Source organism: Macaca fascicularis, chromosome 8 (genome assembly GCF_037993035.2).
Source record: "Macaca fascicularis isolate 582-1 chromosome 8, T2T-MFA8v1.1".
Classification (NCBI taxonomy): Eukaryota; Metazoa; Chordata; class Mammalia; order Primates; family Cercopithecidae; genus Macaca; species Macaca fascicularis.
This window is the reverse complement of record NC_088382.1, coordinates 33,957,272-33,983,396: the sequence shown is the minus strand read 5'-3', so window position 1 is coordinate 33,983,396 and position 26,125 is coordinate 33,957,272. Positions and strand designations below refer to the sequence as shown.

Here is a 26,125-nt window from a genome sequence, read left to right as displayed (position 1 = left end):
GTGACAAATTCTACAGAAGGGGATAAAGGGAATGCCCAAGAGAGCCAGATAAGCAGATTTTTTTTTTTTCAGATGGAGTCTCGATTTGTCGCCACGCTGGAGTACAGTGGTGCGATCTAGGCTCGATGCAACCTCCGCCTCCTGGGTTTAAGCTATTCTCCTGCCTCAGCGTCCTGAGTAGCTGGGATTACAGGTGCACAACACCACTCTCAGCTAATTTTTTTTTTTTTTTTTTTTTTTGAGACGGAGTCTTGCTCTGTCACCCAGGCTGGAGTACAGTGGCATGATCTCAGCTCACTGCAAGCTCTACCTCCCAGGTTCATGCTATTCTCCTGCCTCAGCCTCCCGAGTAGCTGGGACTACAGGCGCCCGCCACCACACTCAGCTAATTTTTTGTATTTTTAGTAGAGACGGGGTTTCACCGTGTTAGCCAGGATGCTCTCCAGCTCCTGACCTCATGATCCGCCCGCCTCGGCCTTCCAAAGTGCTGGGATTACAGGCGTGAGCCACCGCGCCCGGCCAATTTTTGTACTTTTAGTAGAGATGGGGTTTTACCATGTTGGTCAGGCTGGTCTTCAACTCTTTTTTTTTTTTTTGAGACACAGTCTCACTCTGTCACCCAGTCTGGAGTGCAGTGCCATGATCTAAGCTCAGTGAAACATCTGCTGGCCAGATTCAAGCAATTCTCCTGCCTCTGCCTCCCGAGTACCTGGGAATTACAGGCACCTGCCACTGCACCTGGCTAAATTTTGTATTTTTAGTAGAGATGGGGTTTCACCATCTTGGCCAGGCTGGTGTTGAACTCCTGACCTCATGATGCACCTGCCTTGGCCTCCCAAAGTGCTGGGATAATGGGCGTAAGCCACTGTGCCTAGCCTGGTCTCGGTCTCTTGACTTCATGATCCGCCCGCCTCAGCCTCTCAAAGTACTGGGATTATAGGCATGAGCCACCACACCAGGCCTGAGCAGACTTTTAAAACAGAGCATGAGACAAGAAAAAAGGAGTGAGTAGAACAAAGTTAAAAGCCTTTTATAACCACACTTGGAGTCTGAACAGTGCATGACTTTATCATTATAACCTTAGAAGCAGGAGAGGGAAATGATCAGATACATTTTTTAAAATTCACCTATATTTTAATGCTTTCATAGTTTTATTTTTAAAAATACTGATTCATTTGGAACTTTGTAAATATAACATTTAATACAAGTCAAAATTATATAAATCGCAAACATCAGTTAACTGTAATGCATACCCATCAGAAAGAACTTTAAAGCCTCCAAGAGCTTTGAAGCTTCTTCCAAGTTTTCAATTTCACAGAAATACAGCAGAATAAACACTCCTGCTTATAAGACTTTGAAGAATTTGACTGAATCATGAAATACTGTGTGGTAAGATGGATTGAAGAGGCAGAAAGCAAAGTTCTATGGGTTTGTTTTCTAACACTGAGAAATCATGTCAGCTGGGGAAAAATAGCAATTACGGAGTGCCTTACTGCATACATTTTTACCTCGTTCTCATTTGGTACACTGTAAAATGGCACAGTCCACAGATTATTATATGCAGAAAGCAATCCTTTTCTAATCCTATTCCCATGGATATCAATGTTCAATGTTTACTGCCATGAGCTCAATCAAGGTATGGTGTGGTTTTAATGTGAAGCCTTTATTGTGCCAGGAGGTGATGGCATAGCTGACTTCAAGCAGAACAGGGAGCATGTAGAGACTGGGTTTCGCCATGTTACCCAGGCTGGTCTCAAACTTCTTTCCTAGTTGGTCTGCTCCTTCTCTTCCAGGATGAGCACAGTGTCCACAGTTATTCCTACGTCCTCCAGCGACTGGCCCCCCTCCACTGCCAGAGGCCGTCTGGGAAAGGAAGTAGAAAGGCTGTATAGAGATGTGTGGTACCCAATTCTCATCATCCAGTCAAGTAAGACCTAGAAGATAAAAAGCTTGGCTTAGTCATTATCAAATACTTTACACACCGTGTCCCTTTAGACCACCATAACATTTTATAATTTTGTCAGTGTAAAATCACATCCCTAGAAGTCATGAGACAGAATTTTCATACCTTTCAAAGAAACTTTCTAGAGCTTAAAGGAAAATAGCTTGCCATGAGTTTTGAGATAGGAATATTCTTTTTTTTTTTTTTTTTTGACATGGGAGTCTTGCTCTGTCACCCAGGCTGGAGTGCAATGGCACAATCTCGGCTCACTGAAACCTCCACCTCCTGGGTTTAAGCGATTCTCCTGCCTCAGCCTCCAGAGTAGCTTGGATTATACAGGCGCCTGGCACCATGCCCGGCTAATTTTTGTATTTTTGGTGGAGATGGGGTTCCACCATGTTGGCCAGGCTGGTCTTGAACTCCTGACCTCAAGTGATCTGCCTGCCTGCGCCTCCTGAAGTGCTGAGATTACGGCCATAAGCCACTGTGCCCAGCCAAAAATTAGCCAGGTGTGGTGGCGGGCACCTGTAATCCCAGGCCCTCAGGAGGCTGGGGAGGGAGAATAATTTGAACCCAGGAGGCGAAGGTTGCAGTGAGCTGAGATCCCGCCACTGCACTCCAGCCTGGGTGACAGAGCAAGACTCTGTCTCAAAACTATATATATACACACACACACACACACACACACACATATGTATACATTTTTTTCCAAACATATAATGGCACAGAAGTTTGAGACCAGCCTGGGTAACATGGCGAAACCCAGTCTCTACAAAAAATACAAAAATTAGCCAGGTCCGGTGGTGCGTGCCTATAATCCCAGCTACTCAGGAGGCTGAGGTGCAAGGACCACCTGAGCCCGGGAAGGTCAAGGTTTCAGTGAGCTGTGATTGTACCACTGTGCTTCAGCTTTGGTGACAGAGTGAGAACCAATCTCACAAAAATAAATAAAAACAATTGTAAATTATCTGTCAGGAACACTGATCCTATTTACATTCACATTAACAAGTTATGATGGCCAGACACAGTGGCTCACACCTGTAATCCCAGCACTTTGGAAGGACGAGGCAGGAGAATCATTCGAGCCCAGGAGTTCAAGATTGACCTGGTCAGCATAGTGAGACCCTGTTCTATTTTTAAAATATAAAAAATATTAAAGGTTTTCTGTTTTGTTGTTTTTTGAGACAGTCTTGCTCTGTCTCCCAGACTGGAGTGCAGTGGTACAATCTCGGGTCACTGCAACCTCCGCCTCCCGGGTTCAAGCAATTTTCCTGCCTCAGCCTCCTGAGTAGCTGGGACTACAGGCGCCCACCACCATGCCTGGCTAATTTTTGTATTTTTAGTAGAAACAAGGTTTCACCATGTTGGCAAGGATGGTCTCAATCTCTTGACCTCGTGATCTGCTTGCCTAAGCCTCCCAAAGTGTTGGGATTACAGGTGTGAACCACAGTACCCAGCCAAAAAACTATTAAAGTTTTAAGAATCCCTGTTTTCCAATCTGGGTACTATTTCTTTTTAATCTTTGACAGTCCAGTTAGGTAGAAAATACAGTTTCATTTTATTTGTACTTCATTGATTCTGTGTGAGGCCAAACATTTTTTTCATATATTTATCTGTCACTGAGTCTTCTTTAGGAAACATGATATTCATATGTTTCTTTCCCTGTCAGTCTACTGAGGTGTTTATCTTTTCTTTGATTTAAGCTCCTTATAAAAAATGACTGTCACACATAAATAGTAAAATGGGCTGGTTGTGATGGCTCACGCCTATAATCCCAACACTTGGGGAGGCCAAGGTGGGCGGATCACTTGAGCCCAGGAGTTTAAGACCAGCCTGGCCAACATGGCAAAACCCCGTCTCTACTAAAAATACAAAAATTAGCCAGGAACAGTGGTATGTGCCTCTGGTCCCAGCTACTTAGGAGGCTGAGGCACAAGAATTGCTTGAGGCCAGGAGATGGAGGTTGCAGTGAGCTGTGATCGCACCACTCCATTCCAGCCTGGGTGACAGGGCAAGATTCTGTCTCCAAAAAAAAAAAAAAAAAAAAAAAAACAACTAAACTTTATGAATAGTTTCTTTACGGAATTTTTAATTTTTTTTTTTGAGCGATCTCAGCTCACTGCAAGCTCCGCCTCCCGGGTTCACGCCATTCTCCTGCCTCAGCCTCCCGAGTAGCTGGGACTACAGGTGCCCGCCACCTCGCCTGGCTAATTTTTTTGTATTTTTAGTAGAGACGAGGTTTCACCATGTTAGCATGATCTTCATCTCCTGACCTCATGATCCGCCCGCCTTGGCCTCCCAAAGTGCTGGGATTACAGGCGTGAGCCACCGCACCTGGCCGGATTTTTTATGTAGTCAAATCCAGTATTTTCCATTACGGTTTATAGCATTCTTGTCATTAAAGGTTAAATACAACAAACAGGACAGAAAATTATTTACATATATTTTTAATGCACACATAATTTTATGTTTAAATGTAATTAGAGATGGAAATATACCAAAATGTTAGTAACTGGTTTTGGCATGAGACTACAGATCAAATTTTTTTCACTCTACTTTTCCATATTTTCCAAATTATCACTAACAACCACAGTATTCTTTTTTATTATTTATTATTTTTGAGACAGAATTTTGCTCTGTCACCCAGGCTGGAGTGCGGTGGCACGATCTCGGCTCATTAAAACCTCTGCCTCCCAGGTTCGAGTGATTCTCCTGCCTCAGCCTCCCAAGTAGTGGGGATTACAGGAGTCCGCCACCATGCTTGGTTAATTTTCATATTTTTAGTAGAGATGGGGTTTCACCATGTTGGCCAGGCTGGTCTCGAACTCCTGACCTCAAGTGATCTGCCCACCTTGGCCTCCCAAAGTGTTGGGATTATAGACGTGAGCCACTGCACCCAGCCCACAGTACTGTTTTTAAAAGAAAAAAAAGTCTAAAGTTAATAGTGGCTACTTCCTAAGGATTTAAAAGCATCTTGCCCATCAAATTATGAAAATGTAATGAAAGCAAACAACAAAGGAAAAATACACCAAAGGGAAAGAATAAGTAAAATGTGAATGCAGAGATCACAATTCAGAGACATCCGGCATGCATGCCTAGTTAGCCAAATTTCTGCATTGTGGAGTACCTGGAAATGTCCTTTATCCATACCTGATGGGAAGTGCAGGATGACAATGTGATCACACCTTCCCAAAGGCATGTGAATAAACTACTGCCAAATTCAACAAAGATATTTCTCAAAATGCGAATTCCTTCACTTACCTGTGAGCTGCAGGACTTCAAAAACCTTCTCCTCAGGACATTCCCACTGGGACATCGGAGAGCAACAGTAACTACCTGAGGAAGAAAGATTCACATAAGAACTCCGATCCATTGCTCTTTGCAATCCCTTTCATTCTATAAAACAGCTAAGCAGCTAAAAAGGACTTAGATGCTGCTTTGCTAATTATTAAAAGACATAGGTAGGGCATGGTGGTGGCTCACGCCTATAATCCCAGGACTTTGGGAGGCTGAGACAGGTGGACCACTTGAGGCCCGGAGTTTGAGACACCCCCCTGCCACAAAAAATAGAAAAATTAGCTAGATGTGGTGGTGCACTCCTCTAGTCCCAGCTACTTGGGAGGTTGAAGTGGGAGAATTGCCTGAGCCCAGGGAATCTGAGACAGCAGTTAGCTGTGATCATGCCACTACACCCCAGCCTGGATGACAGAGCAAGACTGTTTTTTTTTTAAAAAAAAAAGACATTATAAAATGAGAAGATGACAAATTAGTGTTTATTTTTCAACTGTCAAGAAACCCTTTATGACTAACATGATCATTAACTATGCTGGGAGTTATGTGGGTATCATATTATGTATAAGTGGTGGTTTTAGAGCAGCACCCCTCCCTCTCAGGAAAGCTATGTTAGAAAATATTTCCAACAGGCCAGGTGCAGTGTCTCAGGCTGTAATCCCAGCACTCTGGGAGGCCGAGGTGGGCAGATCACTTGAGGTCAGGAGTTCGAGACCAGCCTGGCCAACATGGTGAAACCCCATCTCTCCTAAAAATACAAATATTAGCCAGGCATTGTGGCACACACCTGTGGTCCTAGCTACTCAGGAGGCTGAGGCAGGAGAATGGCTTGAACCCGGGAAGCAGAGGTTTCAGTGAGCCAAGATCGTGCCATTGCACTCCAGCTTGAGCAACACAGTGAGACTTGGTCTCAAAAAAAAAAAAGCTTTCCCATCAGGCACAGTGACTCACACCTATAATCCCACCACCTGGGGAGGCCAAGGTGAGAGGATCACGTGAGACCAGGAGTTGGACCAGCCTGAGCAACACAGTGAGACCCAATCTTTACCAAAAAAAATTTTTTTTTTTTTTTGAGACGGAGTCTCGCTCTGACACCCAGGCTGGAGTGCAAGTGGCCGGATCTCGGCTCACTGTAAGCTCCGCCTCCCGGGTTTACGCCATTCTCCTGCCTCAGCCTCCCGAGTAGCTGGGACTACAGGCGCCCGCCACCTCGCCCGGCTAGTTTTTTGTATTTTTTAGTAGAGATGGGGTTTCACCGGGTTAGCCAGGATGGTCTCGATCTCCTGACCTCGTGATCCGCCCGTCTCGGCCTCCCAAAGTGCTGGGATTACAGGCTTGAGCCACCGCGCCCGGCCCAAAAAAAATTTTTTTAATTTAAAAATTAGCCAGGACTGGTGGCATGTGCCTGCAGTCCTAGTTACTTGGGACGCTTAGGAGGATTACTTGAGCCTGAGAGGTTGAAAATGCAGTGAGCTATGATCATGCCACTGCACTCCAGCCTATGAGACAGAGCAAAAGCCTGTCTCAAAAAAAAAAAAAAAAGGTTTCCAAGGAGTATAGCTGTTGCCGAGCCCCAAGAAGTGGCTTCTCCTGGATTTACTGCCCAAATGACTTAATGGCTTTCAAGACAGGTGTGTGCTCCCCATACATGAGGAAGTGTCTATAAGTAGGGTGGCCAGTGACAGGAGGGCACCACGGACTATGACTCAGCAACTGGGAAGAAGGCAGCTTGACACAGCTGGGGATCAGTCCTAGCCCAGCCCCCAACGGCAAACCACTCCTAAATTAAAACAGCTTACAACGTAGTTGCCCTCTTCATTTTCTCCTTTGAAAAGGAGAACTGCAATTTGAAGTCATTTGCCTAGTTTTTTTCCTTTTTGTAGTGACAGGGTCTCACTATGTTGCCCAGGCTGGTCTTGAATTCCTAAGCTGAAGTAATCCTCCCCTCTTGGCCTCCCAAAGTGCTGGGACATATGCCTATTTTGATTCTGCTTTAGTAAGCCATGCATTATCTGACCTAAACTTCTGGAAAAGCCCACGTGTATCCTATGCCTGAGGCAGTGGGTGGGTGTAATCCCACCACTTTGGGAGGTCAAGACAGGCAGATCACCTGAGGTCAGGAGTTCCAGGCCAGCCTGGCCAAATTGGTAAAACCCCGTCTCTACTAAAAATACAAAAACTAGCCCGGTGTGGTGGCAGTTACTTGGGAGGCTGAGGCAGGGGAATCGCTTGAACTCGGGAAGCGGAGGTTGCAGTGAACTGAGATCATGTCATTGCACTCCAGCCTGAGTGACAAGAGCGAGACTTCATCTCAAAAAAAAACTCAGCACACAGCAGGCTTGCAAAATAGGACTCATGCTGAGGAATTTGATACTACACTGCATTCCAAATAAGACTGACTAACTAGGAGGCGGAGGCAGGTGGATCACTTGAGCCCAGGAGTTCAAGGCCAGCCTAGGCAACATAGTGAGACCCTGTCTCTATGTTCTAAAAAAGACCTAGTTACGGTATAATCACGTGAACACTTACGCTATCATATCTTTCTAAACCCAAGCTTAGATAAGACATATTTAATGGATGTTAAGCAAAGAAAATAGAAAATAAGTTTACTTTTCAAGGAGAATAACAGACTTACTTCTTCTGCTGTTTGAGAAGGTTCTTCAGGTAAATCAGGAATCTAAAGAAAAAGATTGGTAAGAGGAATGTAAACATTTTCAAGAAGCAAACAAAAGTGTCAGCGAGAAGAGTTCCTCTCAATACAGGGTTTAGACACACATCTAAGCTTACTTAAATCTTTATACATCTATAAAAAGTTTATAGTGCAAATAGCTCAATTAATAAACATTTTTGGGCAAGTGTGCTAAAATTAATCATAAAAATAGGATTTGAGATAATAGCTCCCAAGCTATACATATTTAAAGGATTTTGCTTCTATTATGTTCCAAAATATTACTAATATATAAAAATGTACTATTTTTTTTAAAAACAGCCAGATACAGTGGCTCATGTCTGGAATCCCAGCAACTCAGGAGGCTGAGGCAGGAGGATCACTTGAGCTCAGAAGTTCAAGGCTAACCATTGCAACAAAGCAAGACTGTCACTTAAAAAAAAAAAAAACACAAAAAACATGATGTGTATGCATATACACATACATTTACATAAAAACAGGATAAATATTAACATGAATCAGCCAGGCACAATGGCTCACGCCTGTGATCCCAACACATTGGGAGGCCGAGGCGGATGGATCACTTGAGGTCAAGAGTTCATGATCAGCGTAGCGAACATGGTGAAACCCCATCTCTACAAAAATACAGAAATTATCCAGGCATGATGGCAGGTGCCCATAATCCCAGCTACTCAGGAGGCTGAGGCAGGAAAATCACTTGGAACCCAGGAAGCAGAGGTTGCAATGAGCTGAGGTTGTGTCACTGCATTCCGGCCTGGGTGACAGAGCAAGCCTCCGTCTTTAAAAAAAAAAAACAAAATTAGACCCCAAAATTATTTTGCTTCAAACATATACACATTTTATTTTATTTACTTATTTTTTTTCTGAGACGGAGTCTCGCCCTGTCGCCCAGGCTGGAGTGCAGTGGCGCAAACTCAGCTCACTGCAAGCTTCACCTCCCGGGTTCACACCATTCTCCTGTCTCAGCCTCCCAAGTAGCTGGGACTACAGGCGCCCCACACCATGCCAGGCTTATTCTTTGTATTTTTTAGTAGAGACGGGGTTTCACCGAGTTAGCCAGGATGGTCTTGATCTCCTAACTTTGTGATCCACCCGCCTCAGCCTCCCAAAGTGCTGGGATTACAGGTGTGAGCCACCACGCCTGGCCCATATACAAATTTTAACATGAATATGCACTTATTGTCACTCACACTCCCAGGTGACTGACAGAAACCATTTACTTTGGTTGCTTCTGTCATTTACTCATGTTTCCCTATTTCCATTAATCTATTAAGAATCCGGATATTGGGTTGGGTGTGGTGGCTCACGCCTGTAATCCCAGCACTTTCGGGGGCTGAGGCAGGCAGATCACCTGAGGTCGGGAGTTCAAGACCAGCCTGGTCAACATGATGATACCCCCATCTCTACTAAAAATACAAAAATTAGCCAGGAGTGCTGGTGCATGCCTGTAATCCTAGCTACTTAGGAAGTTGAGGCACGAGAATCTCTTGAACCCAGGAGGCAGAGACTGCAGTGAGCCATGACTGCGCCACTGCACTCCAGCCTGGGTGACAGAGTGAGGCCCTGTCTCAAAAAAATAAAAATAAAACAATCCAGATATTTAGACCATTTTCTTTCATTAAAACATTTGTTACCAATGACTTCATCTCCAGGAACTCTCTTTATTGATTAATACCACAGAATATATTTTATAACATGTAATCTAACCTTACTTGCATTTACTAAATAACTCATTTGTTTTCCTTTGGTATCAAAAGCATATGTGACTGCCAAGTAAAATCTGCCATCAGCAATAAGATAGTGTTATTAACAAAACACAAACATGAGTTTTTAGTCAGTCCGTTTAGTTCATATTGACCTTTTTCAAATGTCAGTGATAGTTCAATAATCTGATTCCTCTGCTTAATCTCCACTATGGGACCAGGAAATCTCAGATTGAGAAGCAGTATCTTAGAAACTATTTTCAGGGAATAGACAGCCTCCCAGCTTTCCCTAAGGGCCGGTAAAAACAGATTTCTTATTTCCAATCTTTCCCAGCTCCAATCGGAATTACGTTAGGGATTGAAGATTTGAATGAAAAACATGTATAATAAACCTGGGCACTAACCCAAAGTGACTGATTGCTAATCTATTCCCTAGAAGGGCCGATAAGGAAAATTATACACTCATGTTAATGACAGCTATTAGCCACTCACAAGACAGGGCTTGATAATGTCTTAAGTCAACAGGAACGCTTCCCTTCGTAAGCATTATATTTTTCATTTTTACATAATCAAATTCCTTAAAAAGAATTGAGTATTTTTGGCCGGGCACAGTGGCTCACACCTGTAATCCCAGCACTTTGGGAGGCCAAGGTGGGAGGATCATGAGGTCAGGAGATGGAGACCATCCTGGCTAACACGGTGAAACCCCGTTTCTACTAAAAATACAAAAAAATTAGCCTGGTGCAGTGGCAGGTGCCTGTAGTCCCAGCTACTCAGGAGGCTGAGGCAGGAGAATGGTGTGAACCCAGGAGGCGGAGCTTGCAGTGAGCTGAGATCTCGCCACTGCACTCCAGTCTGGGCGACAGAACGAGACTCCGTCTCAAAAAAAAAAAAAAAAAAAAAAAAAATTGAGTATTTTTTTTTTTCTGAGACACAGTCTCACTCTATCGCCCAGGCTGGAGTGCAGTGGTGTGATCTAGGCTCACTGCAACCTCCCCTCCCCCGGGTTCAAGAGAGTCTCCTGCTTCAGCCTCCCAAGTAGCTGGGATTACAGGTGCCTGCCACTAATTTTTGTATTTTTAGTAGAGACGGGGTTTTACCATCTTGGCCAGGCTGGTCTTGAACTCGTGACCTTGTGATCCACCCACATCGGCCTCCCAAACTGCTGGGATTACAGGCATGAGCCACCACGCCCAGCCCTTTTTTTTTTTTTGAGACAGAGTTTCACTATTGTCATCCAGGCTGGAGTGCAATGGTGCAATCTTGGCTCACTGCAACCTCCACCTCCTGGGTTCAAGCAATTCTCCTGTCTCGGCCTCCTCAGTAGCTGGGATTACAGGCGCCTGCTACCACGCCCAGCTAATATTTTTGTATTTTTAGTAGAGATGGGGTTTTACCATGTTGGCCAGGCTGATCTTGAACTCCTGACCTCAGCTGATCTGCCTGCCTTGGCATCCCAAAGTGCTGGGATTACAGGCGTAAAGCCACCATGTCCAGTCAATAATTGAGTATTTTCTAAACCTATTAGCATTTGTCTTTATTGCTTCCAAGTTGGATTCAGAGCATTAATATTAATATTGAACAAGGAAAAATCTTTTTTTTTTTTTTTTAAATAGAGATGGGGTTTCACCATGTTGGCCAGGCTGGGCTTAAACTCCTGGCCTCAACCCTCCCAAAGTGTTGGGATTACAGGTATCAGCCACGGCGCCCAGCCTATTCTTAATAAAGGTGATCACTTTGTAAGGTAGTGGGAAGACACCATCTGGATAAAAGGCCAGTCCTGATCTTCACCCAGTACACCACCTCACCCAGAGTTTGATCCTCCTACTGCACACAAACACAATTCAATGACAGGCATGAAGTACTTTACCTCCTTGCATGTGGGCTGTACAGCAGGAGATGGAAATTCAGTTAAAGGTTTAGGCAAGTTCTGGCTCTTTGCTGCTTCTCTATTTGATGTTTCAAAAGATGACTGACTTGTACCTTCATCACCCTGGTCAAACACAACAGACGGTTTCTAAAGAGATGTTTTCTATCAACTTTAGTATATTCACAATTGTTTTTCCTTTTTCTTTTTTTTTACCCTGATGGCATGTCAGCAGAAAAATATTAGCAAGCCATTATGAGACCCAAAAAATTAAAGCATTATCTCCGTCAACAAGAAAACACGAGGCTTTAGCAGGGTGCTGTGGCTCACACCTGTAATCCCAGCACTTTAAGAGACTGAGGAAGGCAGATCACCTGAAGTCAGGAGTCCAAGACCAGCCTGGCTAACACAGTGAAACGCTGTCTCTACTAAAAGAATACAGAAATTGGCTGGGTGCAGTGGCTCATACCTGTAATCCCAGAATTTCAGGACGCCGAGGTAGGCAGATCACTGGAGGTCAGGAGTTGGAGACCAGCCTGGTCAACATGGTGAAACCCCACCTCTACTAAAAAAAATACAAAAATTAGCCAGGCATGGTGGCAGGCACCTGTAATCCCAGCTACTCGGGAGACTGAGGCAGGAAAATCGCTTGAGCCTAGGAGGCGGAGGTTGCAGGGAGCCGACATCACGCCACTGCACTCTAGCCTGGGTGATGGAGTTGAGACTCTGTCTCAAAAACAAAAATTAGCTGAGGCAGAAGAATCCCTTGAACCTGAGAGGCAGAGGTTGCAGTCAGCTGAGATGGCGCCACTGCACTCCATCTTGGGCAACAGAGCGAGACTCCGCCTCAAAAAAAAAAAAAAAAAGAAAACTTAAAATTGTAAACTTCTGTAGAAACTGATAAAATTCATATACAATGCTGAAGGAAAACATAACCAAAGTTTAATTTGACTTAAAAATCAGAATATATAATAACATACATAACATGAGCTTAATACCTTGGAGATCTTGACTTGAGGAAAGATCAGAATGTTCTTGCCCTCGTATAAGACAACAGCAATTTATTCAACAGTTTTAAAGACTATCTTATGCCACAGTTTTTGTTTGTTTGTTTTTTGGAGAAAGGGTCTTGCTCTGTCTCCCAGGCTGGAGTGCAGTGGTGGTCACAGCTCACTGCAGCCTTTTGACCTCCTGGGCTCAAGTGATCCTCCTGCCTCAACCTCCCAAGTAGCTGAAACTACAGCCACACACTATCACGTCTGGCTAATTTTTAATTTTTTTTTTTTTTTTTTTTTTTTTTTAGAGACAAGGTCTTCCTATGTTGCCCAGGCTGGTCTCAAACTCCTGGTCTCAAGCAATCTGCCTGCCTCGTCCTCCCAAATTGCTGGGATTACAGGCATAAGCCACCACAACAGCTTTTTAAGGAACCAAGTTATATGCTCTTTAGGCACCAAAAAACACTTCACCAGCCAGGTGCAGTCCATGGTAGGGTGCACCTGTAGTCCTAGCAACTTAAGAAGCTGAGGTAGGAAGATCCTTTGAGCCCTGGAGTTTGAGGCTGCAGTGAGCTACGATCGTGCCACTGCACCCCAGCCTGGGCAACAGAGAGAGACCCTGTCTTTTAAAAACAAAGACCAACCCCTTAACCATGCGATAAACAAGTATGCTGAACAAAAACTGATATACAATCATTATCAATAAAAACTCCTAAAAACAGACTAACATCAGTTTCAATTACAAATCAATCATGTAATAGGAAACACAGTAAGAGGATTCAAAATATAAAATGAGAATATTTTCCAACCCCAAGTTTGTGACCACTGCTTAATTTCCAGGCTTCACCCGTCATTTGATAAAAGCGCTCCTCCAGTTTTCTCAATTTCATTTCCCGGTGAGGTTTTAAAATGTTCTCTATGTATCTGCTGGCCTGTTCAAAACAACAAATTAGGCGTTGTTACTATACATTAATGTTCCTTAAAATGTACGCTATCTATAAAGTTGTAAATAAGAACCAAGTAAGAGCCCTGCTGGCTGAACAGAGCCACTGCCACCCTGTTTGGCTGCTTGGCTGCGGGGAGGCTCGTGCCAACAGGCAGACAGCAAGCTGGACAGACATTGGTTTTTTACCTGCCTGATTATGAAACTATCAAGCAGGTTGTGGTTTTCATGCTGGGAACAATCCCATATCCTGATTCAAATGGAATGCCAGTAATGGTAACTCCAAGGATTTGTCACAAATGGGAAACCAAGTGTCATCTTCAGAATTTCAGGTCTTAAATCTGGAAAGGGAAGCCAACATCCTTCATTTTTGTTTTGTTTTTGTTTTGAGACGGAGTCTCACTCTGTCGCCCAGGATGGAGTGCAGTGGTGCAGACTCCACTCACTGCAACCTCCGGCTCCTGGGGTCAAGTGATTCTCCAGCCTCAGTCTCCCAAGTAGCTGGGACTACAGGTGCCCATCGCCATGCCCAGCTAATTATTGTATTTTTAGTAGAGATGGGGTTTCATCATGTTGGCCAGGCTGGTCTCAAACTCCTCACCTCAAGTGATCCACCTGCCTCTGCCTGCCAAAGTGCTGGGATTACAGGTGGAAAACACCAAGCCTGGTCAAATTTTTTGTTTTTTAAATGGCGTCTCACTCTGTCGCCAGGCTGGAGTGCACTGTCACAATCTTGGCTCACTGCAACCCCTGCCTCCTGGGTTCAAGTCATTCTCCTGGCTCAGCATCCCTAGTAGCTGGGACTACAGGCACATGCCACCACACCCAGCTAATTTTTATATTTTTAGCAGAGATGGGATTTCACCATGTTGGCCAGGATGGTCCTGATCTCTTGACCTCGTGATCCACCCGTCTCAGCCTCCCAAAGTGCTGGAATTACAGGCATGTACCACTATGCCTGACCCAAAATTTTAAAAAAATTAGCTGAACGTGGTGGTGTGTTTGTGTCTATAGTTCCAGCTACCCAGGAAGCTGAGGCAGGAGGATCCCATGAACCCAGGAATTTGAGGTGACAGTGAGCTATGGTTGTACCACTCCACCCCAGCCTGGGCAACAGAGAGAGGCCCAGTCTCAAAAAAAAAAAAAAAAAAAGTATATCTATTCAATGCAATATTATTCATCCACAATAGGTAAATTCATACCAACAGAAAGCAGACTGGTAGTTGCCAGAGGATGGGAGGAGGGGAAAGTGGGGAGTGACTGTTTAAAGAGTATACGGTTTTCTTCATGGGAGATGGAACAGAGGTGGTAGTTGTACAACCTTGTGAATGTACTAAATGTCACTGAACAGCCTGGTCAATTGTGGCTGGGCACAGTGACTCATGTCTGTAATCCCAGCATTTTGGAAGGCCAAGGCAGGCGGATCACCTGAGGTCAGGAGTTTAAGACCAGCCTGGCCAATATGGCGAAACCACGTCTCTACTAAAAATACAAAAATTAGCTGGGTGTGGTGGTGCATGCCTGTAATCCTAGCTACTTGGGAGGCTGCGGCGGGAGAATCGCTTGAACCTGGGAGGTGGAGATTGCAGTGAGCCAAGATCTCACCACTGCTTTCCAGCCTAGGTGACAGAGTGAGACTCCATTTCAAAAACAAGTAACATAAAATGGTCAAGTTTATGTCACATGAATTTGACCTCAATATATATTTTTTAAATCTTAGCACAAACACAGAAGCAACAGACCTTATTTTTAATTGCCTCAGAGATTTTTGTATTTCTCTATGCATAAAGTCTCTAAAAATTCTGGCTTACCTTCTCTCCTTGTGCCTCTTGTTGTTTTTTTCTCACAAGTTTTTGTCTTTTCTCATTCTTTTCTTCTTCTTCTAAGACATCAAAACATGAAAGTGCTTTTTACTTCCCAAATATCTCATTTGAAGTATAACCAATCAAATAATTTATCAAAAGAAAGAAAAAAAATCTGAAGTCTATGGTTGGGAGACCCTAAAATATCACACTGTCATTTATGTTTGGGTTGAATAATATAACCTTTTAGGATTATGGTTTTATTCATAGTTAATTTGAAAGGGCTATACATTCAACACTGGTCACTTTCCTTTTATTTACTTACATTTAAATAAACAGTGAAAACACAATGTACCAAATTCACTAATGACAAGCTTCTTCCTAGTAGCATAGAAAATATGTAGTTTTTGGTTTTAAGATTCTGAGGCTAAGTACAATATTATTTTAAAAGGCTTCTAGGACTCACAAACTTTTGCTTATCAAAAATGAAACAGGCTAGGCGAAGTGGTCAAGCCTGCAATCTCAGCATTTTGGGTGACTGAGGCAGGTGGATCACTTGAGCTCAGGAGCTAGAGACCAGCCTGGGCTACATGGCGAAATCCCACCTCTACAAAAACTACAAAAATTAGCCAGATGCAGTGGTACACACCTGTAGTCCCAACTACTTGGGAAGCTGAGGCAAGAGGATCACTTGAGCCTGGGAGGAGGAGGCTGCAGTGAGCCAAGATCATGCCACTGCATTCCAGCCTGGGTGACAGAGCGAGACTCTGTCTCAAATTTAAAAACCAAAAGCAAGCATGATTTCCTAAAATTAAAAACATTTACATATAAAAGACAAAGGTGTCTAAGTAAAAACTGCTAGAATGGAACAAAAAATTAGGATGAAAAGCCTTTCAAGATTAATGGTAGATCGGCAGGGCGTGCTGTCTCATGCCTGTGATCCCAACTTCGGGAGGCTGAGGCGGGCGGATCACGAGGTCAAGAGATCAAGACCATCCTGGCAAACATGGTGAAGCCCCATCTCTACTAAAAATACAACATTTAGCTAGGCATGGTGGTGCATGCCTGTAGTCCCAGCTACTCAGGAGGCTGAGACAGGAGAATCGCTTGAACCCAGGAGGCGGAGGTTGCAGTGAGCCAAGATTGCACCACTGCACTCCAGCTGGTGACAGAGCGAGACTCCATCTCCAAAAAAAAAAAAAAAGGTTAATGATAGATACTTTCACTCGGTAGAACAGCTCATAAACTGTAGGTATCAAACGGCAGTTAAGCAACACAAACACACAATTTAAAATTAGGGAATTTACCATATAACAACTTAGAAATGATATAGCTTAAAAACACATATATATGAGAAAAATGTACAATTTCTCATAAAAATGTTGGGATATAGTCCATGCAAAGCCATCATCACTAATTTTTAAAAACCACACACAAAATCATGACTAAAGTTGTGATGATTACTCTCCCTGAAACTACACATCACAAATTAATAGTAAAATGGTTCTTACTGTGCAAAGTTCTAGAATAAATAAAGGAAAGAAATTTGAGTAGAATGGCATAAAAGGGTAGCATAAATAATAAACTTACCCTTCAGATAAACTTGGGAAGATTTAAATGAGTTAAGCCATGAGGTAGTCACAGAAATAATTAAAGTAAGAAGAGCAAGCAGTAAGAAAATCCGGCCACAAAGCAAAAGAAAATCCTTGATTCCTGACGAAGGAAAAAAAAAAATTAAAATTCAAAACTTTTTGTTTTAAGAGACGAGGTCTCACTATGTTGACTAGGCTGGTCTCAAACTCCTGAGCTCAAGTGATCCTCCTGCCTTGGCCTCCCAAAGTGCTAGCTAGGATAATAGGCGTGAGCCAACACGCCCAACCCAAAACAGTTTTCTTGATACTCCTAATAAATTATAACACATTAGAAGATTATCTGTACTGGGAAAGTAAAGTTATATAACTGTCTTATGATTTTGTTCATATATAGTCATCCCTTAGTATGCATGGGGTATTGGTTCCAGGACTCCTGAGTATACCAAAATCCACGGATGTTCAAGTACCTGATATAAAATGGCATAGTGTTCGCATATAGTCTATGCTCCTACATACTTTAAATCATCTATAGATTACTCATATACTACCCAATACAGCGTAAAGGCTCTATAAATAGTTGCTATACTTTACTGTTTATGGACAGGGAAAAAAGTCTGTACATGGTCGGGACAGACAGACAAACATTCATTTACCCCATTTTTTTTCTGAATATTTTCTTTTCTTTCCTTCTTTAAGAGACAGTGTGTTGCTCTTCTTGGTCTTGCTCTGCCACCCAGGCTGCTGGAGTGCAGTGGTGAGAACACGGCTCACTGCAGCCTCAACCTCCTGGGGCTCAAATGATCCTCCTGCCTTAGCCCCGCCAAGTAGCTGGGACTACAGGCACGCACCACCACACCCGGCTAATTTCTGTATTTTTTGTAGGGTCTCGCCATGTGGTACAGTCTGGTCTTGAACTCCTGAACTCAGGCAATCTGCTCGCCTCAGCCTCCCAAGGTCCTGGGATTGTAGGAGTGAGACACCACACCCAGCCCTTTCTGAATAGTCTCAATCCACAGGTGCTTAAATCCTCGGATGTGGAACTCACGGATACAGAGGGCTTACTGTGTTCTCCTTTGGGCATTAAAAAACTCATAATGGTTGTCATTTCCAGAACAAATGGACAGAACATAATTCTAGAATAAACACTATCTTGGGAATACAGTTATAATTAGAGCAATCAGCTACACTAAAAATATGAATATCAGTAATGTATAAGTTGTAGTTTCCCATATAGAGAAAATTACATAACTAGAAATAAAATTGTGAAAATATCGTGTTGGTCGGGTGTGGTGGCTCACGCCTGTAATCCCAGCACTTTGGGAAGCTGAGGTGGGCAGATCACGAGGTCAAGAGATCAAGACCATCCTGGCTAACACGGTGAAACCCTGTCTCGACTAAAAATACAAAAGATTAGCCGGGAGTGGTGGCGGGTACCTGTAGTCCCAGCTACTTGGGAGGCTGAGGCAGGAAAATGGCATGAACCCAGGAGGCGGAGCTTGCAGTGAGCAGAGATCGCACCACTGCACTCCAGCCTGGGCGACAGAGAGAGACTCCGTCTCAAAAAAAAAAAAAAAGAAAAGAAAAAAAGAAATCATCCTGTCAAATTCAAATTCTAGTTCTATGATAAACATTCTCACTGAAACACCAAATCCTTATTTCTCACAATTGTGTAACTGTGTGCTTCTGTATTTCTTGACATTTAGTCACTTGTAAGTAAAATTACAATTTACATGCTTGCCGAGGAAAAAGTAAAAATTTAGTATTTGGTCTTTTTATTTATTTATTTATTTATTTATTTATTGAGATGGAGGCTCACTCTGTTGCCCAGGCTGGAGTGCAGTGGTGCAATCTTGGCTTACTGCAACCTCTGCCTCCCGGGTTCCAGCTATTCTCTTGTCTCAGCCTCCTGGGTAGCTCGGACTACAGGCATGCCTCGCTAATTTTGTATTTTCAGTAGAGACAAGGTTTCACTACATTGGACAGGCTGGTCTCGAACTCCTGACCAGGAGCGGGTGGTGATCTGCCTACCTCATCCTCCCAAAGTGCTGGGACTGCAGGCATAAGCCACTGCACCCAGCCAGTATTTGGTCTTTTTTTGTTTGTTTGTTTGTTTGTTTTTTGTTTTTTGAGACGGAGTCTCGCTCTGTCGCCCAGGCTGGAGTGCAGTGGCGCGATCTCGGCTCATTGCAAGCTCCGCCTCCTGGGTTTACGCCATTCTCCTGCCTCAGCCTCCTGAGTAGCTGGGACTACAGGCGCCCACCACCGCGCCCGGCTAATTTTTTGTATTTTTAGTAGAGACGGGGTTTCACCGTGGTCTCAATCTCCTGACCTTGTGATCCGCCCGCCTCGGCCTCCCAAAGTGCTGGGATTACAGGCGTGAGCCACCGCGCCCGGCCCAGTATTTGGTCTTATATTAAGAATCAAAGTGAAAATTATTTGAGCAAAAATCTACTACCTACTTTGCATAATACAATTTGGCAAATGTTGAAGGACAGGAGACAAAGCCGAGTTAAAAATGATTTCCATCCTTTCGGAATTTTTACTCTTGTGTTTTTAATTCTCAAAAGATAAATGGCAGAGATACAGAGGAATCCAATGTGATCAAGGCTGGTAGTCAATTAACTAAAACTTAAAGAAGGAATTAGAAAAACATATATTTATGCTGGGAGAGATGGCTCATGCCTGTAATCCCAGCACTTTGGGAGGCCAAGGCAGGCATATCACCTGAGGTCAGGACTTCAAGATCAACCTGGCCAACATGGTGAAATCTCCACCTCTACCAAAATATAAAAATTAGCCAGGCATGATGGTGGGTACCTGTAATCCCAGCCACTTGGGAGGCTGAGGCAGAAGAATGGCTTGAACCCGGGAGGTGGAGAATACAGTGAGCAGAGATCAGGCCATTGCACTCCAGCCTGGGCGACAGAGTTTACAGACGTAAATGTTTTATTTTAAACTGAAAACAGATGTATATTCTTACCTTTTTCTTACCTTTTTTTTTTTTTTTTTAGATGGAATCTCACTCTCTTGCCCAGGCTGGAGTGCAGCAGCTGATCACAGCTCACTGCAGCCACGACCTCCAGGGCTCAAGCAATGGTCCCATGTCAGCCTCCCAAGTAGCTGGCACCACAGATGTGGGCTATCAGATTATATATATATGTATATATATTTCCAAATGATGCCCGCTTCTTGGCCTCCCAAAGTGCTGGGATTACAGGCATGAGCCACCATGCTTGGCCTAATATTATTCTTTTTAAAACCCTACCAATTTAAAGTTGTTTAGAGAAGAAGTATGACTTAAAAAAAAAAATCACAGCTCTTCCAACTTGACAGTATTAACTATTGATTCAGGTGTTATTCAATATGACATATAATTTAATTTATTTTATCTCTGGCCAATACAAAAGTAGTTTAATGTCTAGAGTATTGGTATGTAAACAAACCACTGAGGCCGGGCGCGGTGGCTCACACCTGTAATCCCAGCATTTTGGGAGGCCGAGGCAGGAGAATCACGAGGTCAGGAGATAGAGACCATCCTGCCTAACATGGTGAACCCCATCTCTACTAAAAAATACAAAAAATTAGCTGGGCATTGTGGCGGGCGCCTGTAGACCTCGCTACTCGGAGGCTGAGGCAGGAGAATAGCGTGAACCTGGGAGGCGGAGCTTGCAGTGAGCCGAGATCTTGCCACTGTACTCCAGCCTGGGCGACAAAGTTAGACTCCGTCTCAGAAAAAAAAAAAAAAGAAAAGTGGCCGGGCGCGGTGGCTCAAGCCTGTAATCCCAGCACTTTGGGAGGCCGAGACGGGTGGATCTCGAGGTCAGGAAATCGAGACCATCCTGGCTAACATGGTGAAACCCCCTCTCTACTAAAAAATACAAAAAACTAGCTCGGCAAGGTGGTGGGACCCTGTAGTCCCAGCTACTCGGGAGGCTGAGGCAGGAGAATGGCGTGAACCCGGGAGGCGGAGGAGCTTTCAGTGAGCTGAGATCCGGCCACTGCACTCCAGCCTGGGCGATAGAGCGAGACTCCGTCTCAAAAAAAAAAAAAAAAGAAAAAAAAGAAAAGAAACCACTGAGGCAAGGCGCAGTGGCTCACACCTATAATCCCAGCACTTTGAGAGGCTGAGGTGGGTGGATCACTTGAACTCAGGAGTTCGTAGCCAGCCTGGGCAACATGGTGAAACCCCATCTCTACTAAAAATACAAACATTAGCCAGGCATAGTGGTGAACACTGGTTATCCTAGCTACTTGGGAGGCTGAGACATGAGAATGGCTTGAACCTGGGAGGCAGAGATTGCAGTGAGCTGAGATTGCACCACTGCACTCCTGCCTGGGCAACAGAGTAAGACTCTGTCTCAAAAGAAAAACCATTGAGGCGTGGGATTTATGTTTCATACTATTGCTGTTTGTTCTAACAAGCAATCTGCAAACACCACATGGGAATACGAAAGAACTCTACTTGTGTGTATATCTTTTGAGAAAAAAAAATTTTTAAGGTTTTTTTTTTTTTTTCGCTTTTTTTTTGAGACAGAGTCTCGCTCTGTTGCCAGGCTGGAGCATGGTGCTGCAATCTCAGCTCACTGCAACCTCCACCTCCCAGATTCAAGCGATTCTCCTGCCTCAGCCTTCCGAGTAGCTGGGACTACAGGCATGCGCTATCATGCTCCGCTAATTTTTGTATTTTTAGTAGAGACAGGGTTCCACCATGTTGGCCAGCATGGTCTCAATCTCTTGACCTCATGACTCGCCCACTTCAGCCTCCCAGAGTGCTGGATTTTTTCTGTGTACTTAAACTACAGACCCCATAAGCAGTGTACTTCAATGGATAACAAACATGAGGAACTGGCCTTAAAATATTTAGCTTAGGCCAGGCATGGTGGCTCACGCCTGTAATCCCAGCACTTTGGGAGGTCGAGGCAGGTGGATCACAAGGTCAGGAGTTGGAGACCAACCTGGCACAACATAGTGAAACCTTGTCTCTACTAAAACTACAAAAAAAATTAGCCGGTCATGGTGGCACATGCCTGTAGTCCCAGCTACTCAGGAGGCTGAGGCAGGAGAATTGCTCGAACCCTGAAGGTGGAAGTTGCAGTGAGCCGAGATTGCACCACTGCACTCCAGCCTGGGTGACAGGGTAAGACTCCATCTTAAAAAAAAAAAAAAAAAAAAAAAAAATTTAGCTTAAGTACAAGTAAAATGTATTGACAACAAAAGTTTTTTTACACAGTAGAAAAAGACAACGCAGGCCGGGCACAGAGGCTCACGCCTGTAATCCCAGCACTTTGGGAGGCCGAGGCGGGTGGATCACCAAGTCAGGAGATCGAGACTATCCTGGCTAACACAGTGAAACCCTGTCTCTACTAAAAATACAAAAAATTAGCTGGGCATCGTGGCGGGCGTCTGTAGTCCCAGCTACTTGGGAGGCTGAGGCAGGAGAATGGCATGAACCCATGAGGCGGAGCTTGCAGTGAGCCAAGATCGTGTCACTGCACTCCAGCCTGGGTGACAGAGCGAGACTCCGTCTCAAAAAAAAAAAAAGACAAGGCTAGTTTTTCAATATATGTCTGAATATTAGTATAGGCATAACCAGCCCTGTTGCTGGTATAAAGTATGATATGTAAAACAGACTTAAATACTGTTAACAAATAATTATTGGAAGCTCACTATCAAGAATCCAAAGGTAGCAAAAACAAAAAAAAAGGAAAAAAAATATATTAACAAAAAAAACTTAAAAAGGGAAAACAATCCAAAGGAAACAATCATTCATTCAGAATTCTGAGAAAGAAGCTAATTCCATGAAAATTTCAAGAACTAGACAAAGATGCTGCCAGGAGCCCAGGTGCAATTTCTAGAACCCTTGTCCCTAGTTCTATTAAACTAGAGACTGGTAAGTGCTGGGAATACAAAAACAAATTCCATTTGGTCTCTGCTTTCAAGAAACATATTTCTGGCTGGGCATGGTGGCTCACACCTATAATCCCAGCATTCTGGGTGGCCGAGGTGGGCAGATTGCTTGAGCCTAGGAGTTCCAAACCAGTCTGGGCAACATGGCAAAACCACTCCTCTGCAAAAAATACAAAAAATTAGCTGGGCATGGTGGTGTGGCACCTGTAGTCCTAGCTACTCAGGAGGCTGAGGTGTGAGGATCACTTGAGCCGGGAGGTCCAGGCTCTGCAGTAAGCCATGACCGTGCCACTGCACTGCAGCCTGGGTGACCAAGCAAGACCTTGTCTCAAATAAATAATAAATGAGCAGAGTAGGGGTGGATGTTGAAAAGACAAGGGAACAGGTGAATTTTGGAAATGGTGAGTGTGAAATCAACATTTCTGATCCTTTGGATAAAAGTCTTGTTACATTCCAACACAGCTTGAGTGAGTGGGAAGCATTAGGAAAGTCTTTGTACATTTTTTTTTAAAGCATTTTATTTTCATTTTCTTATTGCAGGCAACATTTCTAGGCATCTGACTCCTTGTGAGCAAGGAGAAAAGGTGGAGTAAGAGAGGGGGTACACAAAGCCAAGTTTCATTATGGTCCCTAACTTTAGAATTGACCTTAAAAAGGGAGACAGACATGTAAACTGATCACTGAAATGTCCAAAAATCAACTCATGATTCTCAGCATCTCCACTGTTTTTCTTTCCATTTTCCCTTTACCAGTAGCACTACCAAATACCTAGGTTTGTTCAATCCCCCATGAGGCAGTCGTCCTTGAATCCTTCCTTTCCCTTGCCCCTAACATCAACCCATAAACAAGCCTGTTGGTTGATCCTGCTTCGTCAATATCCCAAATCTGTCTACATTTCATCTCCTCTTTTACTGTCCTAGTCCAGCCCATCATCACCACTTGTCAACTTCCAAAGCCTGACGTGCCTCACTGCTTCCACCATAGCTTCCGTCCAAAGCACTCTCCATACAGAATCGAGTGACCTTTTTAAAGCCTTAGGGAAGTCACTTAATCTCCCTAAATTTCAGTTCCCTCAGCTGTAAAATGGGGATTATAATAGTGCTACCCTCCTCTGACTGCAGTGCAGATTAAATGAGATAATAACTAGCACCTGGTATTTGGCTTATAATAGGTGTTCAACAAAAGTCATTATCCTGAGCCAATTCCTCCTCCTCTTCCCAGCTCTCCTTGATTCAGCCACAATGGCCTTCACCTTTTCCTCCAACATGTCACAATCTTTTTGCCTAGAATACTCCTCCCCTCCCCAATCCCTTCCCTGCCCCCACTGGCTTTTCACGGGTGTGGCCCCTTATTTAAATCTCAGGGCCAGGCGCAGTGGCGCAGGCCTGTAATCCCAGCACTTTGAGAGGCCGAGGCAGGAGGATCTCTTGAACCCAGGAGTTCGAGACCAGCCTGGGCAACATAGTGAGACCCTGTCTCTAATTTAAAAACAAAACAAAACAAAACAAAAAACCTCTCAGCCTAAATTCTCAGAAGGCCTTCATCTTATCAACCTGTTGATTTCCTTTTGAATGTTCACCAGGATACGAAAGCACTGTCTATGATTGCCCCTGTGCTCTTTGCCGCTACTCTCTTACACGCAAAACCATCACCCCTGGAGGGAAAAATTCCCCGAAGTGAAGTCGGCTCCGGAAGTGGGAGGCAAGCACGATGCAGTCTGGGAGTTGTAGTCAAAGCCGCTCCGAAGCGACGCAGCCGAAGAAGCGGTCATTCTATGCAACATTCCTGTGAAAATTACCCAGCTGTAACTGTCGAAGGGAAAAAGTCAACACTTACCTATATCCGGGATCCCACGCCGGAGCTCCAGACACACAAGGGGGACAGCAGAGAGGAAAAAAATACCAACAACCCCACGTGCAGCCATGGTGGCGGAAGCGCCTGGTCCAGGCTGAAAGCCCGCCCCTTCCGGCCTCGTTTTCTGGGAAGGAAGTGGAACTCTCCCTGCGGCGGGCAGGCTGGGAGAGGGTACCGTCCTATAGCTGCGTTGTTATTGAGGGGGCGCTAAGCCCAGTGTTTTTAACTCATAGTCTGTAGCCGTGTTTCAAAAGAAAGGCAAGTAGTCCCCCAAGTCACATGATACCCAGAGGAGCGTGGGCTCTAGAGTGGTGGCTCCTTGGAGGGTAGGAGGGCAGGGGCTGCCCCTAAGGTCTCTGCAGCGTCGGTGAGAAAGCGCTTTCCAGAGGGAAGTGAAGCCGAAGAAAACGCTGATGCTGTGAGGAGGCAGCCTGGCTCCCCTGACCTTGTGGCCGTAGAGGATGGATGTGGGCAGTAGCACCTTCCTTATCTCCCTAACAGTTCCTGCTTCCTGTTCCCGACCGCACTCTCTGGTTCCTGCGGAAAGACAACTCGAAAGTGGGGCCTGCTTCCAAATACCTGCCCCTCAACAAGCACGTCCTAATGCCACGTCCTGGAGACCCGCTACCCCTTGTTGCGCCACTTGTCAGTTTTTCTCGTATGCGTTATTGTTGACCTTGACTTCATAGTTCTGTGACCTCATTGCCATCCTGTAACTCACCACTGTGCACTTCTCCCAACCTACTGAGGTCCTCCCAGGACCTACAACATTTCCTACTTAGAAATTATCTTTCCTGGCCCGGCTCACGTCTGTGATCTCAGCACTTTGGGAGGCCGAGGTGGGCGGATCACAAGGTCAGGAGTTCGAGACCAGCCTGGCCAATATGGTGAAACCCCGTCTCTACTAAAAATACAAAAATTAGCCAGGCATGGTGGCGGTCACCTGTAATTCCAGCTATTCGGGAGGCTGAGGCAGGAGAATTGCTTGAACCCGCATGCGGAGTTTGCTTTGAGCCGAGTTTGCGCCACTGCACTCCAGCCTGGGTGACAGAATGAGACTCCGTCTCAAAAAAAGAAAAAAATTATATTTCCTTGCTGGGTGCGGTGGCTCACACCTGTAATCCAGCACACAGGGAGAAAAAAAGAAAAATTCTTTTTCCTGACCCATCCATCTATCCTCCCACCTCACTCCAGTTTAGTTGATCTGACATTGAGCTCCACAGTTTGGTACTCGACAACTCTTGGAGATTGAAATATATACACGTTACTGAATTTGTCCTCAAGAAACTCAGCTTACTCGACTTTGGTTCTGTGGAGAAGAAAATAAACTGAGTGGGAAAGATAGCCGTGTAAGCAAATAAATATAATGCAGTGCCTGAGTGCTGTGATAGAGATATACACAGGGTGTTGCAGAACCATACCCGGACGGCTTGCAGAAGGCTTGCAGAAGGCTTTCCAAAAGGAAGTCCCGCGTACATTGTGTTGAAAGGTTAGGAATCTTGGCAAGGGTGCCCGGGAAGGGTGGGATTTCAAGGTTAGG

At 44.5% G+C, this 26,125-nt stretch overlaps 1 protein-coding gene across 3 annotated transcripts; it reads right to left on the bottom strand.

Moving 5' to 3' along the window:
* Nucleotides 1–1,005: 1,005 nt before the first annotated feature.
* Nucleotides 1,006–24,681, bottom strand: UBXN8 (UBX domain protein 8). Of its 3 annotated transcripts, XM_005562997.5 has the most exons (8): nt 24,568–24,681; nt 16,823–16,945; nt 15,242–15,312; nt 13,297–13,419; nt 11,496–11,618; nt 7,869–7,910; nt 5,204–5,278; nt 1,006–1,934 (listed from the first exon to the last, which is right to left on the bottom strand). In XM_005562997.5, the coding sequence occupies exons 1-8, from the start codon at nt 24,653–24,655 to the stop codon at nt 1,767–1,769; spliced, it is 813 nt and encodes a 270-aa protein (XP_005563054.2). In that variant the 5' UTR covers nt 24,656–24,681; the 3' UTR covers nt 1,006–1,766. The 3 variants fall into 3 exon arrangements, with proteins under 3 accessions (XP_005563054.2, XP_045254041.2, XP_005563055.2); XM_045398106.3 differs by lacking the exon at nt 11,496–11,618; XM_005562998.5 differs by lacking the exon at nt 16,823–16,945.
* Between the last annotated feature and the right edge of the window lie 1,444 nt (nt 24,682–26,125).